We start from the raw sequence: 16,644 nt of genomic DNA on the forward strand, positions 1-16,644 counted from the left end.
AACTGGCATCACTGTTTGAACAATCGTGTCTATGACCTGAGGTAATTACAGATCCAACATGTTTGGGTGGGGAGAGACAGGTGTTTATTTGTCTTAAGTGCATCTTAAGACTAATTGGAGCATGCCAGACAATATTTGAGGAAATACATTATTTTGTTTATATTATATTTGTAAAAAAAAATATATATTGTGTTAGTGGACTATGAGTTCATCAGTAAAATCCAGCAGTTTTTAATCAATATCAGAAGGCAGCCATTTTGCCACTTGCTGTCGAGTGAAAATGACGTCGGAGTTGCTCAGGTCTCAGGTAACAACCAATCACAGCTCAGCTTCAGAAAACAGGTGAGCTGTGATTGGCCGTAGCCTTGAGCAACTGTGATGTCATCTTTAGTCGACCACAAGTGGCAAAATGGCCGCCCCCTGAGATGGATAAAAACGGCTGGACTTTGCTTCATAACTAATACTCCACAAATGCAATATTAATCAGAATGTCATGTTTAAACTAGTGAGGTCACATATAACATATTATTGTCAAGAAATGTTTAAGGTCGACTTCTCTTTTAAGACATTTTCTGGTTGGTCAATGTCGTTTCCAGAAATCTTTGACTTAGACGGAGCTTATAGGTCACATTATCAAACTGATAACTTAATGATTCTGACCACAAAATATGGCCTAAATATTTATCAAAACAAAGAATATGATGCTACATACAATAGAATAGACATGCATATCATGTATCTATCTGCATGTTTCATTTTAGGACTCCTTTCGTTCTTCATTTTGAATTCCCTTTGTTGTCCATGTTGCAAATGACAAAAGGCCAAGCATGTGGCAAAATGTGATTGCTTGCTAAAAACATGCCTCAAAGTGTAAACCAGTATCAGCAGGTGAAATATTCCGTTTGAAAGCATGACCCAGTTAGCAGCTTGTCGGACTCCTCTATTATGCCGCTTTTTGTTATTAGCATTAAATAATTGATGAAAGCGCATGAATTTTGCATTTTTCTTCCCTCATTCATTAATTGTGTGATTCAGGAAGGGCAGCGTGGCAATGGCTGTTGGCAAAAGCAGGCACAGACAAAAGCTTTCAGGAATGATGTCAGCCCGTTTGAGAAGACGCCCTGAGGGGGGTCACATGGGGTCAGCGGTCCCAGCATGAGGGCTGGGATGTGGAATATGTCTGCAGCTTGCCCCATCCCATTTCCCGACACGGTAAGCCCGTCTCACAAACGCTACGTCAGCTCACATCTCTTCACGTGCTCGAAGTGTCTCAGCCTGCATTCAAATTGGCTGTGTGAGTGTGTCAATACAATAACGGGGTGGAAAAACACAATAGCATGCAGACACCATTTTGTTGATTTATTAAAGTGGCTACTTGGGTTATACGAGTTCACATCTCGTACATTAAATCCAAGCATAGGCTACGGAGGCAACATTTGAATGTCGCATTCGATGTAATCATTTCATTGGGGTTCTGTTGTGGCTGGCATGGCTTTTTATTGTAGCATGAGATGTTTATGTTATTGACAAGGTAGGGAACCTTGTTGAACAGTAAAATCACAAAGAAACAATATAATTCACTCTCAGCGCCCTTGAAGCTGAATGCGGCATCGGCTCGTTCAGATGCAAGTCATCCTTCAGGACTGTTCAATGAGAGATTTGTACCTATCCTTGTATTCTATTCACAAGACACCAGATGCATTTTCTATGCAAAACAAAAAAAAATGTCATCCCAAATGTCTGTTCAATCTCTTAATTAGCACTTAAACTAGCTTACCAAGATGATTTGAATTTGAAAAAAAATATTTCTCATCAGCTTTCATGAAAATTGTAAGAACCAGTTCCATAATCCATATTCTTTAAATTTGCAAATATACCGCCATAATCGCAAAACAAAAGCCATTCCAAATTCAATTTACATTATTCTTAGAAAATTGATTATGATAAAACATGCCCATGTCCAACTAAGCTCCTCCCTAACCCACACAAAAAAAGTATCTCGGTCAAGACGGATCAGTTCAGCTTACTTCCTTGTTTACACCAATTACTACTTTCCGAATAGCTAGGGCTTTGGCGCCATCTTATGACATCTTAGAGCGTTGCATCCAAGATATGTTTCACAAAAAAAGTCATTCTGCGAATAAGTTGGGATTCACTATTAACATTATAATTCGGCACATCTTCACCGAACGACTCCCGTCATTGAAGCTTCTGCCTTCTCTCCTTTTCCTTCTGCCTGCGTACAAAGTGGGTCAGACTGCAGCAGTGCTAAAAGCCTGCTCTCTGCAGAGAGGCTCCTCTAAATAAAACAACACGCAATCAGCAGTCATACAGGCAGAGAGTTGTCAGGGATGCAGAGTCGAGGTGAGGTAAGGTGACTTCAACGGGCCAAGTGATCTATAAGCAGTGTCAAAGGTTAAGTGTCTTTTAAACTGTGGTAGTGTGATTTGACATGGACAGATCGTTACTTCAGGGGTAGTGGTCAACGGTTCAAACTCAGATTGAAAAATGATTTTTTTTTGCTCCTTACATCATTTACACCGTTAGCTTGCATCAAACATCATGATCATAGAACTGCTGCTACTATATTACTCTCTTTCAGTCTTGGGACGAAATGTATTAACTTGGGTTCGCTCTACTGGCCAATTCATTTTGGGAGAACGGGGACATCATGTGGTAAGAGGACACAACGGACACTGCCAAAACACAACATGCTGAATGCTTATTATCAGACATTGGCGGTTAATCATTCACTACGATGGTTACTGTTGAAATGTTTTGAACTAAGGTTATGTAACTTGGGGGGGGGGGGTGTTGGGTAAGTTCTCCTCAGCCTTTCGTGAGTCACCAGCACACACGCAATCTTTCATGGAGACTTTCTGTGTCAATTGGAGAAGAACCGAAACAATCCAATTAGTGTAGTTAAAGAGACGCCCTGAAAAGAAACTAGGACTAAGGACTATGTGTAACAAGCTGAGGAGATTACCGGTACAGACCTGCTGACACTGTGTGACCTCAACTATCAGGTATTTGGTGCAAGTATTTGATGGGTATCGTCAAGAGTTAGTTATGCGTGTGCAGCCAATCACTCCGAACCATATATTGAAATTACACAAACAATAATGGTAAATTAATCTTTGAATACGGGTCTTAATTAGCAGCATAAATGTGTGTAACGTGTTGCTATTGTTGAACACTGACAATTGCTGCAGCTGTTGTGCAACTCTTACAGTACATTCCTGTCGTACATTAAACTGTCATAACAAGGGACAATTTTCCACTGGAAGGGCATTCAGAACAGTGCAGACGTTTGATGCAAATAATAAGTTTTAAATATAAATTAAAAAAAAAAAGAGGTTTAAAGAACAAAATAACCCAAATTTAAGAGTTAATCAATCCACTTTTATGAAAAATTCTGTTGTTACCTTTCCATTAAAAGGAGAAAAAAATAATCTACAATGGTCACTGAAATAATAATAATAAAAAATTACTAAAAATTAACTAATGGAAATAAGACATTGCTTTTCTTTTGCGCTTTAAATAATAATTTACAAATATTTGCATGACAAATACTGTATGATTTTTGAGCCTATCAAAAAACACTAAGCAACAATTCAATACAGTTGAATTACATTCAAGACATGCTGTGCTGTTTTCATAGCATCCCCAGGTCAGAATATGATCCTCCATATTTCACAGCAGGTAGTGTTTATCTTTGCATGTTTAATTTTTGTGTCTGTAAACATACAGTTGATGCAATTTGCCACAAGCTCCATTATTGCTTCATCTGAGAAGCCTTGAGACTTGTCATTAAGCATCGTGGTATATTCCAGCCTCAATCATTTCAAGTCATTTCAGTGAGCATTGTTTTCTTTCTTTCGACAACAATCTCTTCTTTCGAACAAACATCAAATGTTGGCAAACTAATAAAAAAATCAGTGTAAATCATTCCCTAATGCTGACCAAAGCCAACACAAACAAGCTGCCAGTTTGCGGCTCTAACCAGTTAACTTTGTGCCCTTGGTCTTCCTGTTTGAATATTTGTAGAAAGCAAGTGTCAGAATTTTTTTTTTTTTTTTTGCCATTTCCTTTAGCCACAGAAAGAGCAATTGGTCCATATGCTGGGACAACTAGCAGTACGTACACCAAACTTAAATGGCCGCAATAATAGTATTAGAATTGACTGATATGACTATGTCATTTCCCCGTTTGTCTTATAAAGACTCCACCAAAGACTGTTGGACAATGACAGGCTGATCTAACGGCATTAAGGCAGCCAGTCTTGATCGGAAATAGATCGCCACCTTAGTCCTCAGTAGGCTTGCTAACTATTTTTAATCCCATTGACGCAGGAGGAGAACTGGCCTCTTAAGAGGGATGAGACATGAGGCCGGGGAGGTTATAAATCAACGTCAAATCAGACGGGACTCAACACATCGAAGCCAGCAAGACCACACACAAGACCAGCTCGTGAACTTGGACCAGCCATGGAAGCCACCGCCCAGACCGCGGCGGCCACCGCAGCCTTCGACCGAGAGTCATTCGCCAAGAAAGCCTTGAGAGCCACCACCAGAGGGGCTTCGTCTCATTTCGTGGGGAGCTCCATCATCATCCTGTCCTCATTCGCCGTATCCACTCTGGCTATGAACTGCGGGAAAAAGATCCAAGAGTCTCGGCACAAGCCCAATGACGACTGACGACAGGCTGCAGGTGGACGGTCCATCTGTGTTTGTGATGTATTATCTTATCATCCATATGGTGTCTTCGGTGGCGAGTGTGGACGGAGGGCAAGGAGGGGCCGAGGTGTCACCTCAGAACAGCGGCTGCATGGGATTGCTGCAAAATTTGGCCTTCGTCTCCAGACCAGCGCAACGCCTTAACACCTTGCAAAGAAGCCAAGCGTATGTCTTCATATCTTCATGCCGCATCCTTTAAAGTAGTCTCATGTCGATATGTAAATACAGCAGCTCTGAAAAGCAAGGCTGTTACTAAAGATTTAAAAGTGTCTAACACATAAGAGCCTAAAGCCGGCTTTAAATGCTTTATTTTAATTATGAACTTGCTTCTGAATGTTATTTGAATGAGGATTTAAGGCGCTATTTTATTGAAGCAATGTTGAATGCAAGCGTTTACCAATCATTTGTTCTTATTGTGCAAAAAAAAAAAGAAGTTACTTTTTTTGCATGTCGTGGCAACAAGTTTCCTAAAAACAAAACTGTGCTACATTAAAACCTTCCATGAATGACTAGAGGGATTTTTTTTCTGTCTTTTTGAGGATTCCAGCCATGTAAACAAGACTTTTAACAACACTAATGTCGTTTTTCCATACTGCCACTAGAGAGCCCAATTGGTATTAAAATAACACCTTTTGCAACCCTGCCTCATAATTTTGCGCTCTCCAGTTCAAACAAAGACTCTGGATACATTTTATAAAACACATTTTATGAGTCAAACAGATTGAACAAATAAAGATGCTTGCACTGCTGCTTGTGTGTGTGCAAGCAACTCACAGTACATGCAGGCCAGCCCTCAGAGAGAGTCCGCACTCTTCAGCCTGCGCTCTGTGAAGAAGCGGTGAGTTTGCCTTTGGTCTTTGGCGCCACCTGGTGTACTGAAGTAGGACAGCATGGACCTGTTAGCCAGCCGCTGCGCAGCCTTCTCGCTGTCCTCCTCGTCGTCGTCCCTGAGGAAAGGTTCGACGACACAAGTGTGATTTTTTTTTTCCTCATACTGTGGTAAGCGCTCATCTCCTCAAGTCAAATGTTTGCCGCATTTAGCGTATGCCAGAAATCAAAGAGATTGTGGTCTTCACACATTAGGGGATTAAATGCAAACCAAAGCAAAATTTTAAAGCGTTTTTGTCTCCCTTTCGATCTCAACAGATGTGGGAAGAAGATCCATTATGTTTTTCATGAGTTCTGAGACGCTGGTAAACATATTTTTGCACATTTTATAGACTACTGTATACCACCAAAGGCAAGGACACAGTAAATCACCTTTTAATTCTGGTTAATAAATCATACGCTGTACATGTCTCAGCATTGGACTCACTGCAGCTGAACCATGGCTTATATGCATAAGACAGGTCCGCCCCCTTAGAACAGGCTGATTTTTAGTAATGTACAAAAAACAGTGTGCTGTAATTTTTTATGCCTTTGGGTTATTCTGACGAAAGCAGAAATGTTATCAAAACACATGGGAACTGGTTTAAATTGCGGAAAAAAATGCATGTATTATTGAAGCCAAAGAATTTCTACAACATTTACCAATGGACAGTCACAGCCTTGCTGTCAATCAAGGTTTGGGCCGTGCTCCAGCTGAAGCGCACAAACTGGGGGTACCCAAACACCGGGTCCAAGTACTTCAGGAGCCACGTTTTAGTCTTTGGGTCTATGAGTGTGACAAAAACAATACATCAGTAATTATGAAACTATTGACGCCAAACATCAAGCATGCCATTCTATACCATTCGGGTATCCTGAGCCGTAGGCGCTGTCCACGTCCCCTAGGTCCTCAACAAAGTTCCAGTTCTTCACAACATGGTCCCTGGCCACCTGAACCAGCCACGTGCAGTTATAGACATCAATATTAGCAACATGACAAGTTGACAATATCTTCGTGGAATTTTATAATTGTAAATGAATATATAAATGAATGAATGAATGAATGTTTATACATGAAATGAGCATTTCAATTGTTTCTAAAAATCCTCCACAAAGTTTTTAGGGCAAGTGACGCTGTTTGAAACATCATAGTAATTTTGATGCGTCGACTTGGAACACCCCTCAGAAATTCGTCCCGTAAAAAGGTGCACATTTTTAACCTAAAACTTGTCAAAGGAATTATGTTGAGAATTATCATACTGTTATACTCAATTCTGAAGGTGTTTTTGACCAGATATTCTAATCTACTAATTCTAATATCACACAAAAACATTCCCCATAAAGTGTGTTTTTCCAACATAAAAAAAACCCTCAATTTTTAAACAAACTTCCAAGTTGCTTTATAATTGGGTTCATGCACCGAAATGAAAATTTTGGGCCGAACCCGAAAAAAACCGAAAATGAGAAATGCTTGACCAAAAACCGAAACTGCAAAGTCACACACGGAGTCCTGTACAGATCTGTATTCACCTGGAGAAGTGTTTACTTGTTTAAAACTGTTGATAGCAATAAAGCTAACATTAGCAAGTATTTAATACGGCCACCAGAGTGTGCACAATGAAGCTGCCGGTTCTCAAACGCCAGCGAGCAGCAAGGCGGACACTCACTCCCGTGTTTGGTGTTTAATTCAAACAGACGCTTGCTGTATTATTTTGCTTGCGTCACCACAACATCCCCTTTCGACCATATTCTTTCGGCTTGAATTTTATTTCGGCCGAATGCCGAAAATGCAAATTTTTGCCATTTTCAGCCGAAATTTTCCGGTGGCCCAATATTCAGTGCATCACTATTCAAACCAAGTTTCAGACAAATCTATCCAGTAGTTCCTTAGAAGCAGCATTATTTGTGAAATTACGCAATTCTATTACAAAATTCCTGACATTTTCTGTTTTAAAAGCTTATAGCTTCATTCTTTTTCATGTCATCATTTTTATCTCTACTGAAAGCAGTGATTAAAACTTCCATACTTTTGATGGAACACATCAAAAGATGTCAAGGCAATTAACGATCATTTAATGAAAATCTGACTCGAGAGTACCAAGTACGCAGGACTGACCTTGGCACAGATACTAGCAGCACTGACGATGGGGAAGAGGGAGTCAGCCTTTGGCCTCACTGTGACATCGATGCCGGGGAATATCTTGGAGAGCTTTTCCTCGTACTTCTCAGCAGGGCCGACTGTGTCTACAAACACCTACATGGATAGAAGGCCAGGTATTTCTGTGTCAAGTGGAACCTCCAAATTCAAACACAATGTGGTTCAGGACATTAACTTCCAGTACTCAGAACTTTTTGGGCTAGTGGTGTATGGACGCGAGCGCGCAATAATATATATGATAGCAATATAAGGTATAACACAACTTAAACGAAGCAGTGTCTGGGAATTCAAGCACGCGGGTGTTCCCCCTGAAAAGTTGTCACTTTTGGGATGTTCCACTGCACAATACGAAAACATTGACATACCTCTTTGAGCTGTACGCCACTGTCCAGTGCAAATTGAACTAAACCAATGGCTGCGTCATGTGACAGGGTGTTCAGGTTGCATTTAGTCCTGCCAAAAGAAGACATGCCGTTGGTGCATTGATTTACACACAACAATTACATTGGACTACATTTGCCACCAATACCTCTGTAACATACTGGTGGAGATGGTGTTGGGGGAGAGAATACGCAAGGCCCAGCCTATGAAACTTTTGGTATTGTTCAGTTTTTGGAAGAGATTCTCTCTTTCTGCCTCTGATAACGTTTTTGAATCTAGAAAGGGATAACATGAGGATTTCTTCCTTCATTAGTTGTGAAGTGGTGCTTTATGAATGAAACTGAATTTATTTGGCAAATAAAAATGCACCATCGGTACCAGAAGAAATTACCTGCCACTTTCAAGCCCTTTAGATCCTCCTTTTTGGAAATGGGACAAAAGCATATTCCGTAAACCATTGGACCTGAATGAGGAAAAAAAGAAAAGCACATGATGGTTTAACTATTTTTTGTTTTGTTTAAATGTGCGACAATTATATACAGCATTGCACTATGAACATCCTCTCTACAAAGAGAAAAAAAGTTTAGTTTAATTTTTCTATGTAGTCTGGCTTCTTAGTTAAAATAATATTTAAAGAAACACTGATGACACAGTAGCCTTATTCTGTCAGATCGCTGTCCATAACTGTGCTAGCTGTTAGGGATAGGTCTAATAAATACATGAATAAATAAATAAATTAATTTTTTAAAAATCTGTGATTCTTGTAAGCTTTATCATCTTTTCATTTTTTTAATTGGCTGACACTTGATTTTTTTTCCCCACATGCCGCAGTGCTCAGAGGCTTTCAAGTCTGAGTGAGTTGCTTTGATCTGAAGTAATGTAAAGCAGTGACGTATCTGAATGTTTACATATGATTTGAAAACGTGTCTCACACTTTTTAAATGTATGTTTAAAATTTAAGTAATGTAAAATGTATAGCTTCTTCTTTCACTTAACTACCTAATGAGGACGGACACTATAGAGAATAGATGGCTAATGTGACAGTGGTGTCATAATTGAGCAAAGTTACTAATTGTTGAAAAGCCTTGAGTTGAGTGGATGCAGGACACACGCAGCATACCCAGCACTGGTCCCCTGCCCGCTTCGTCAATGCCCAGGCAGCAGTCTTCAGTCTTACAGACATCAGGGATGATGGAGGACAGTCGGCTGCTGACAGAGTTGTCGGCGTCGAAGACGCTGGTATCCATGACGGCTACCGAGGACACATTTCACACAAATTAATGCATTTGATTGTCGCGACGTTCGCATACTCTCGTCATGAATTTCGGAAACCATTACCCTGCCTACCAATGACCAACAGGTTAGCTAGATGCTATCTCGGACGGCTAATGTTGCTCGCAAATGAACCTCTTTACGACTTCAACTGTGTTCCAATCGGTATGACACGACTTTATGCGTGTCAATTCTCACCCGAGTTTATAAAATCTTACCTTACAGGAGAGAATGACTACTTTTCCCAGCTTGGATATTGTCTATTTTTGGCGTGTGTAAATAAAACAGCAGACTTTAAAGCAGGAATATTCGCGCCTCGCAATGACGTCACATGCTCCAATCACATTTTCTTTATACACTGCCCCTCCATGGCATGGAGTGGAAATGCAGCCTGAAACGAGAAGGCTCTGCGGGTAGTTCAAATTAGTTTATTACTGTATTTTGCACATCATTCTGATTCCGATTGCTACAAACTGCACACCACCACATTTTTAAACCCAGAACTTCAGGATTATGAAGCAGACGTGCCAACCAGTAGCACAGCATGTTGCCCTATTTAAACAGTCTTCAATCTATTTTAATTGAATTGAATGTTTGTGGGTACTTATTTAATCTTACATTTTACTTGGATTTAAATATATATTTTTCCATACGGACTAAAAGATAATAATAATCAGTTTAAATCAGCAAATTGTAATTAATCTCAAATGTTCATCTCTTTTGATTCAAATCTTCCTTTCGCTAATATTTGTTCATTTAAATTGACCTTCTTGCATTTGTTTTGTGGCTTTGTCTCCATAAAGTTCCCTATAAATTATATACAGGTATCATACAATATGTGCAGGATGTATTATTTATGTAATAACGAGTTCAGTTCACGCTCACGAGTTGGAATGTTAGTTTAAACTGTTACCTGTTTGACAATCGACTGTTAAGTCAGGTGACCTGTGAGCCTGAACATGATAAGTGATATAAAAACATGAATAGGTGGATAATATGTATGGTTAGAATATAAATATAACCACCAGTGGCTGTTCTTGTGGCACCATTTGGTTAAAACAGGCTTAGAACCTTAAAAGAACATGTGATGTCAAGCCTCTCACTGAAGCTGCTTTAAGTTGATTTTGTCAGACAAGCATTTATTCAGGCAGAGAGGAGAGGGCAGTGTGCGAGGAAGGCCATTACTGAAAAGCTGAAATTGAAATTGGCCTGCTCCCTGCCTCTTAACGCCCTCCCCTTCTCTCACTTTCTATCCCTCTCGCTCACTCAATGGCTTTCTTTGTGTTTTTGCAGTAAAAAGCCGTCCCCAGCCGATTAAATGCTAGGAATTAGTAGTCCATTTTAGCCTACTGTGCATACAAACACACTAAACAGCTTAGGCTGCTGGGGCGCCGATTGTGTTATTATTGCAGTTCACACGTCGGCAGCGTGTTTATAATTTTCTCGGCCTTCACTTGCTAAGTGAAGCATGTGTTTGATCCTAAATATGACTGCTGTACACAGTGATGGTTTTTCTTCTTCACATGTACTGACATAAATAGATAAAGAAACTGATCTTACAAGATTATTTTTTATAAATAAATTGATTTAATAGATGACAACAATAGTATTTCAACATTGCTATTTCTTGTAAGGAAGCAAAATACTTGGCAAACACTTTACAAAACTATTCAGAATTATACAAAAAAAATGGAGGAAGCGTGTGGCATACTTATCATAGCAAAAAAAGAAAGAACTGCATGGTAAGAGGGTCAGTATAAAATGGGAAAGTATGCATCACAAATTGTAAAGTAAAGCCCGTGGTATTGAATATTATTCACATTGCCAGAAAGGAAGTACGGTAGCCTGTTTGGGCCGCTCTATAGCTGGAGTAGAAAACTTGCAGAACAATTGTACATGTGATTCCAAGTAATCCTTAAGCAGGACCCAAAGCTGGATCGAACTTTGTACTACAGCTCATTACAACACGCTAGCAATCAGATTTGATTCAGCAAATTGTTACAACGTAAGAAAGAAAAGTGACATTTCTAAGTAAGCAGGCATGGAAAGTGTTCTCTGCTATTGGCACAAAATGACAAAGAGTGTTGAGGTAAAGTGTCCAAGATGGAGCAAAAAATGTGGAGTACAAGCTCTCTTTCCCTCTCTTTTTCCTATTATTCCCAGAAATGTTTCAGATCTAATAAGTAGCAAAGGATAGAGACATAGAAACACACAGACTGTTATCGCCTAAGAAAAAAGGTCACCGTTACCAAAAATAACCCTTAAAGGGACAAACGGAACATGCTCCAGAAGCAGTGGTGAAGCTGTGTAAGTGTATTATCATGGTCAGTCACAATAAAATGACTCTAGTATATCAACATCAATGACACTACTCATATAAAATAACATGAAAAGATCCAAAAAACACGTGTCTCCTTTAGTTTGGTTAATAAATGGGATGATGTCAGTCCGTGAACCTGTCCTAGGTTATCGTTTGTGTATACAAAACAATCTCTTGGCTCCTCTCCAGTTGCTGTACATCTTCACTCATACATTCCGGATGGCACACATTGTTTCCAAATGTATCTTTTTGATTGGCTGTAAACCCCCAATGAACTACGCCCCACGCCCTTGGATGCGCTTTATCAGCTAAAAAAGTAAAAACCTCTACATCAATATGGCGGAGACATACAAACACGCACGCACACGTCACGCAAACTCCCATTAGCAAACGCATGCACACGCTTGCTCTCGCACGCTTCCCATATATTCCTGGACTCCCCCCACCCTCAGGGTCTGGTGAGTGTGGTGTAAACAGGCTGCTCCCAGTGTGTGGGGCTGTGGGAGGGGGCCACACTGGAGGGATCGCCTATGGTGGTGTACAGAGGCCTCTGTGTAGGGCCCATGTAGGAGAAGGCTGAGTACAGCCCGGGGGCCTGACTGGAGTGGGTGTAGTACGCCCCGGGGGCCTGGTGGTCTCCGTATTCAAACTGAGCTCTGGAGGCCAGCGAGGGGAAAGCGGAGCCGTAGTGAGGGAGGCTGAGCGGGGTGTAGGTGACGTGCGCTCCCGAGGAGGGTGACGACGAGGCTTCGGCATAGTGGCTTCCGGACTCGCTTTTGATCTGGGCCTTGGAGTGGTCGGAGGACGTGGGCGAGCCCTGAGGCTGCTGCTGCTGCTGCTTGGAGAGCCAGGCCGAGTGGCCACTGGCCGCGGCCAGGGCGTAGGCGTAGGACGAGGCCGAGGTCCCCGCAGCGGTGGCTCCGGCGGCGCCCTGGGGGTGCCCGTTGGGGGGCAAGTACTGGTCAAACTCGTTGACGTCGAAAGGCTCGATGTTGGACATCACCTCGTTGCTGATCTCGCCGATGTCCATCGTGCCGAAGTCGATGTGGGGCTTGGAGCCCGAGGACGAAGGGCCGCCGGAGGCACCTTCGCCCCCTACGCCGAGTGAACCCCTGGAGCCCCCTGATCCTACAGGTCCTCCCGCTGCCCCCTCACGCTTGCTGTCTGACAGTTTGCCTGACTGGAGATCTGTCTTTGGGGTGGTTGGGGGTGTGGGGGGGCTGTGTCCTTGACCTGCAAGAGAAAGATGTGCTAAGTTTAGCAACATAACCACGACTATATGTACATACTGTACAGTGCTTTAAAAAGTATCTATACATTGCGAAAATCACATAAAAAATACAGTATATGACACCATTGATTCTCCAAGTGGGGAGTACAACTGGTGGTACGTGGGCTCCCTCTAGTGGTATGCAAAAGAATCACTTAATTAAATGTTCAAATGTTGCATAATGGTTCAAGTGTGTTTAAATCCAATACAGTGCATTTGTTAAGTAGAGTGCAGGGTTGTTTTTATTTTTTAATTTTTTAAGTAAAATACATTTTTATTTAATCATCTGTAAGTGTTTGTTTTCAAACATTTATTTTAGTACGATTCTTAATGCCACATTGAAATACATGAATTTAATCATTTTTATTTTCTAAAATGTTTTTATTAAAACAAAAAAAGAAGAAGTATGTTCTGTATTTTTTAGGTGGTGTAAAAATTTGAGAACCATTGCACTACACAATATCAATACCACGATATGTTTATGTGATAAATGTAGGGGAAAAGAACATCTATGATACATAAAAAGTAAATAAAATAAAAACACTACCGGTATATAAATATTTCCTCCCAGGCATATCCTTAATTAAGTGATTTTAAACAACTGTGGCAGGAGTTCATCGATCCACATTTTGGGATTTATTTTTTGTTGTTATACCATTAGATTGTAATAACAAAACTCTGTCTCAATAAGGTTTGGTATTGCACTAATCTCTTTAGTGCATCAATTGCTTTGTTTACACACATTCTCAACAAGAAAACTAACATTGCAAGTTTAACATATAGTGATACTCAACTAGAGTGCTATGGAACATTAATGTGCCATGAGAGAAATATGAAACTAGGGAGTATTCGGTTTCACCTAATTGGTCTTTAAAAATATTAATTCAATAATTAATATTTTTGTTCATCTATTTATGCCAGTGATGTATAGTGACAAGCAGAACAATGCAATTCTCTTCCACTAGATGGCAGAAGGTTACCGAATTAACCTGCGCAGCCACTTTTGTGACATTTTTATTCTGTGGTGAGCCATGAGAGTTGTTGTTGTTTTAGATGTACACATTTCAGTGCTGTCCGTATTTGCCAAACAAATAGATTGATACACTAATAATTATTTACGTACATTGTGCCGTCTATAGTGAAAGATCATTTTTTTCATTGTTTTCCCTCTCTGTCAGATTATCACAATACGTCGCAGGCAGGATAGTTGGACAAAGTTACAGTATATCTCGTAAATAAATGTTTAAACAACGAAGTCCCACTGTATAAATGGCAGCAAACAAACAATAATAAATGACTCACGACTCACTAATGTGCTACTTGTTTGGGAAACGTGATCTAAAACTAGTAGGCCAATTCTGACCCTTCAGGGCCACCATATTTGTTTATTTGAAAAAAGCGGAAGTGAGTGATCATTATTTATTTACTACTGCTTTTGTCTTTTGTTATATTAGTAATTTTAAAATTAATGTGGCCTCAATCAATTATATATCTAATATAATCTATTTTTTCTTATTCTATTTTTTTTTTTTATGCCCTGCCGCAATTCTCCTACATTTCGACTAGTATGGAGTGCCACCTACTCGCAGGGTGGTGGTGGTGATGGTGATGGTGGTGCATGTCGCCCAGAGGTGACCCCGCGCCCCCATTGTGATCCAGATGCAGGCTCTTGTAGTGCGACTGGGAGTGGCTGGCCTCGCCCTCGCCCGGGCTGTCCGACTCATTAGCAGGCGCCAGTTTGCCGTTCTTGCGTCTCCGGGGCTGGTACTTGTACTCCGGGTAGTCCTTCTTGTGCTGTTTCCTCAGCCTCTCCGCCTCCTCAATGAATGGCCTCTTGTCGCTCTCGTTGAGCAGCCTGCAGGAAGGAGAACAAGGAGCGGTTTTTACTCTCCTTAGTTAATGTGGAAGTTAAAATATGCGCAAATAACACGCGTAGGCGCCGTGCGTAAATCGAGACTCGCGCGTAATTGGTTGCTCAAATGACTTTTCGTGGTTTGAAGCGCAAATTAAACACGCTCCGACAAACAGCACGCTTAGTTGCTGTTTGTCTTTTTCGCGTCCACCAATTTGGGCTCCTAATTTCCCTCCTTTTGGCGCAAATTGCGCAGGAAATGAAGTGTTACTGTATGAGCGTTGTGTTCTTTTTCATACAAACCTCCACAGTTTGCCCAGGGTCTTGCTGAGCTCCGCGTTGTGCAGGTGGGGGTACTGGTCGGCCAGCTTCCTCCTGGCCGCCTGGGCCCACACCATGAAGGCGTTCATAGGCCGCTTGACGTGAGGCTTGGCTTTGTTTCCGTTGTTGACGCGCACCGGCATGGGGACCAGGGTCCAGTCGTAGCCGTCCAGAACCTGGCTTACCGCCTCCCGGATGCCGATGGGGAAGCGATCGTCCTCTTCCTCCGACTTGACCGCGGACCGGTCGTCCCCGGAGCCGTCCGCCACGCAAAGCGAAGTCAGCTGAGGCGGAGGCCCGGTCAGAGGTGAGTCGTGACCGGGTGGAGCTCCGGCGTGGCTCGGAGAGAGCGAGTGAGCGTCGTCCGAACCTCCCGGGCTCAGCTCCGCTTCGGACATGCTGTGCTCCTCTCCGGACATTTTTTAAATAAATGTTTAATTTGTTTAGCAACAACTTTAAATTGATTTGAAATACTTTTTAACAGACTATGTAGAGTTTGCGATGGTGCCAGTTAGTGTGGACTTTTTTTTTTTTTTTAATACAAAGCCATAGTGGTGCGTAAATGTGGCCAGGTCCCTTTTTTACGCATCGAAATCCACTACGTACACCTGCAGAAAAACACACGGTAAACTAATTATACCAAAAGATATTTCACGTTTTAATAAAATCATCATATTTGTTTATGCTTAATATTACGACAATTTAAGTTCAATGTGCAAAAAAATGTCTCTATATCAATCGAACAAATGTCAAAATTTCATAAAATCGCAATTAAAACCCCAATCTAAAAAAGAATCCAGCAAATCAATATCGCCAAACTTTTCATTGACTTTAATAATTAAAAAAAATTACATAACTTACCAGTAGAGACGCGCAGTGGTTCAACATGGGAGTGCGTGTGGCTGGCCGTGGAGCCGATGAATGGCTGCTCTGTGTGGCGACACCGGAGCTTAAAGAGCGCCTTGTGAGAAGGACTGCGAGAGGGAGAAAAAAAAGAGAGATTGAAAGTGGAAAACATTCCCAGAGAGGCAGCATTCCAGCACACACACTCGGCCCCGCCCATCCTCGCGCAACACGGCGCTCCTATTGGCCCTCGCCTGACCCAGCGAGTCGCCGATTGGACGAGAGCGGGATGGCGTTAACGTCGGGCCCATACGTACGTCGCTGCAACGTTTCCAACGGAGAAGAGGTGAGATGTGACATGAGAGTCGCTTTAAACGAGTCCATAGTGAGCCCATTTAGTGGACGGAGAAGGCCAGCTTTGTTGCGAGTGTTGACATGCTACATCAAACAAATAAACAATCATCCACTGACTTATTACATCTTGCGGCCGCATTAAATCAGAAAGGGAGGGGAGTCTAAAAAGTCCAAATTGGCCAACTTCTCCGGTTTGATTGGGTGTCATACAGGAAATGTCGAGTTACGACTCTCAGGATTAAAATATTGTGAAAATGACGAAAAAGGAGC

At 41.5% G+C, this 16,644-nt stretch overlaps 2 protein-coding genes and 1 long non-coding RNA gene across 3 annotated transcripts; 1 reads left to right on the forward strand and 2 right to left on the reverse strand.

Moving 5' to 3' along the window:
* Nucleotides 1-2,817: 2,817 nt before the first annotated feature.
* LOC147169710 (uncharacterized) lies at nucleotides 2,818-5,374 on the forward strand. Its single transcript, XR_015095851.1, has 2 exons — nucleotides 2,818-3,026; nucleotides 4,353-5,374. It is a non-coding gene; the product is annotated as an uncharacterized LOC147169710 (long non-coding RNA).
* Nucleotides 5,375-5,425: 51 nt separating this feature from the next.
* On the reverse strand, nucleotides 5,426-9,752 carry rnaseh2a (ribonuclease H2, subunit A). The gene is made up of 9 exons (XM_086083565.1): nucleotides 9,633-9,752; nucleotides 9,263-9,394; nucleotides 8,534-8,605; nucleotides 8,291-8,417; nucleotides 8,127-8,214; nucleotides 7,720-7,857; nucleotides 6,467-6,554; nucleotides 6,267-6,390; nucleotides 5,426-5,683 (listed from the first exon to the last, which is right to left on the reverse strand). The coding sequence occupies exons 2-9, from the start codon at nucleotides 9,387-9,389 to the stop codon at nucleotides 5,530-5,532; spliced, it is 918 nt and encodes a 305-aa protein (XP_085939691.1). The 5' UTR covers nucleotides 9,390-9,394; nucleotides 9,633-9,752; the 3' UTR covers nucleotides 5,426-5,529.
* A 1,218-nt stretch (nucleotides 9,753-10,970) lies between these two features.
* Nucleotides 10,971-16,172, reverse strand: LOC147169712 (transcription factor Sox-10-like). The gene is made up of 4 exons (XM_086082334.1): nucleotides 16,039-16,172; nucleotides 15,160-15,785; nucleotides 14,588-14,859; nucleotides 10,971-12,967 (listed from the first exon to the last, which is right to left on the reverse strand). The coding sequence occupies exons 2-4, from the start codon at nucleotides 15,594-15,596 to the stop codon at nucleotides 12,183-12,185; spliced, it is 1,494 nt and encodes a 497-aa protein (XP_085938460.1). The 5' UTR covers nucleotides 15,597-15,785; nucleotides 16,039-16,172; the 3' UTR covers nucleotides 10,971-12,182.
* Nucleotides 16,173-16,644: the final 472 nt, after the last annotated feature.

The sequence above is a fragment of the Leptonotus elevatus genome, chromosome 8 (genome assembly GCF_054856555.1).
Source record: "Leptonotus elevatus isolate MCC_2025b chromosome 8, RoL_Lele_1.0, whole genome shotgun sequence".
Lineage (NCBI taxonomy): Eukaryota > Metazoa > Chordata > Actinopteri > Syngnathiformes > Syngnathidae > Leptonotus > Leptonotus elevatus.

Coding starts and splice junctions, on each gene's coding strand:
- rnaseh2a (XM_086083565.1), bottom strand. CDS start 9,389: ATGGATACCAGCGTCTTCGACGCCGACAACTCTGTCAGCAGCCGACTG. Junction 8,418..8,533: donor AAAGGGCTTGAAAGTGGCAG/GTAATTTCTTCT, acceptor ATCCCTTTCTAG/ATTCAAAAACGTTATCAGAG. Junction 8,215..8,290: donor TCCACCAGTATGTTACAGAG/GTATTGGTGGCA, acceptor TTCTTTTGGCAG/GACTAAATGCAACCTGAACA.
- LOC147169712 (XM_086082334.1), bottom strand. CDS start 15,596: ATGTCCGGAGAGGAGCACAGCATGTCCGAAGCGGAGCTGAGCCCGGGA. Junction 14,860..15,159: donor ACCCTGGGCAAACTGTGGAG/GTTTGTATGAAA, acceptor TCCTTCCTGCAG/GCTGCTCAACGAGAGCGACA. Junction 12,968..14,587: donor TCACCACCACCACCCTGCGA/GTAGGTGGCACT, acceptor TTTCTCTTGCAG/GTCAAGGACACAGCCCCCCC.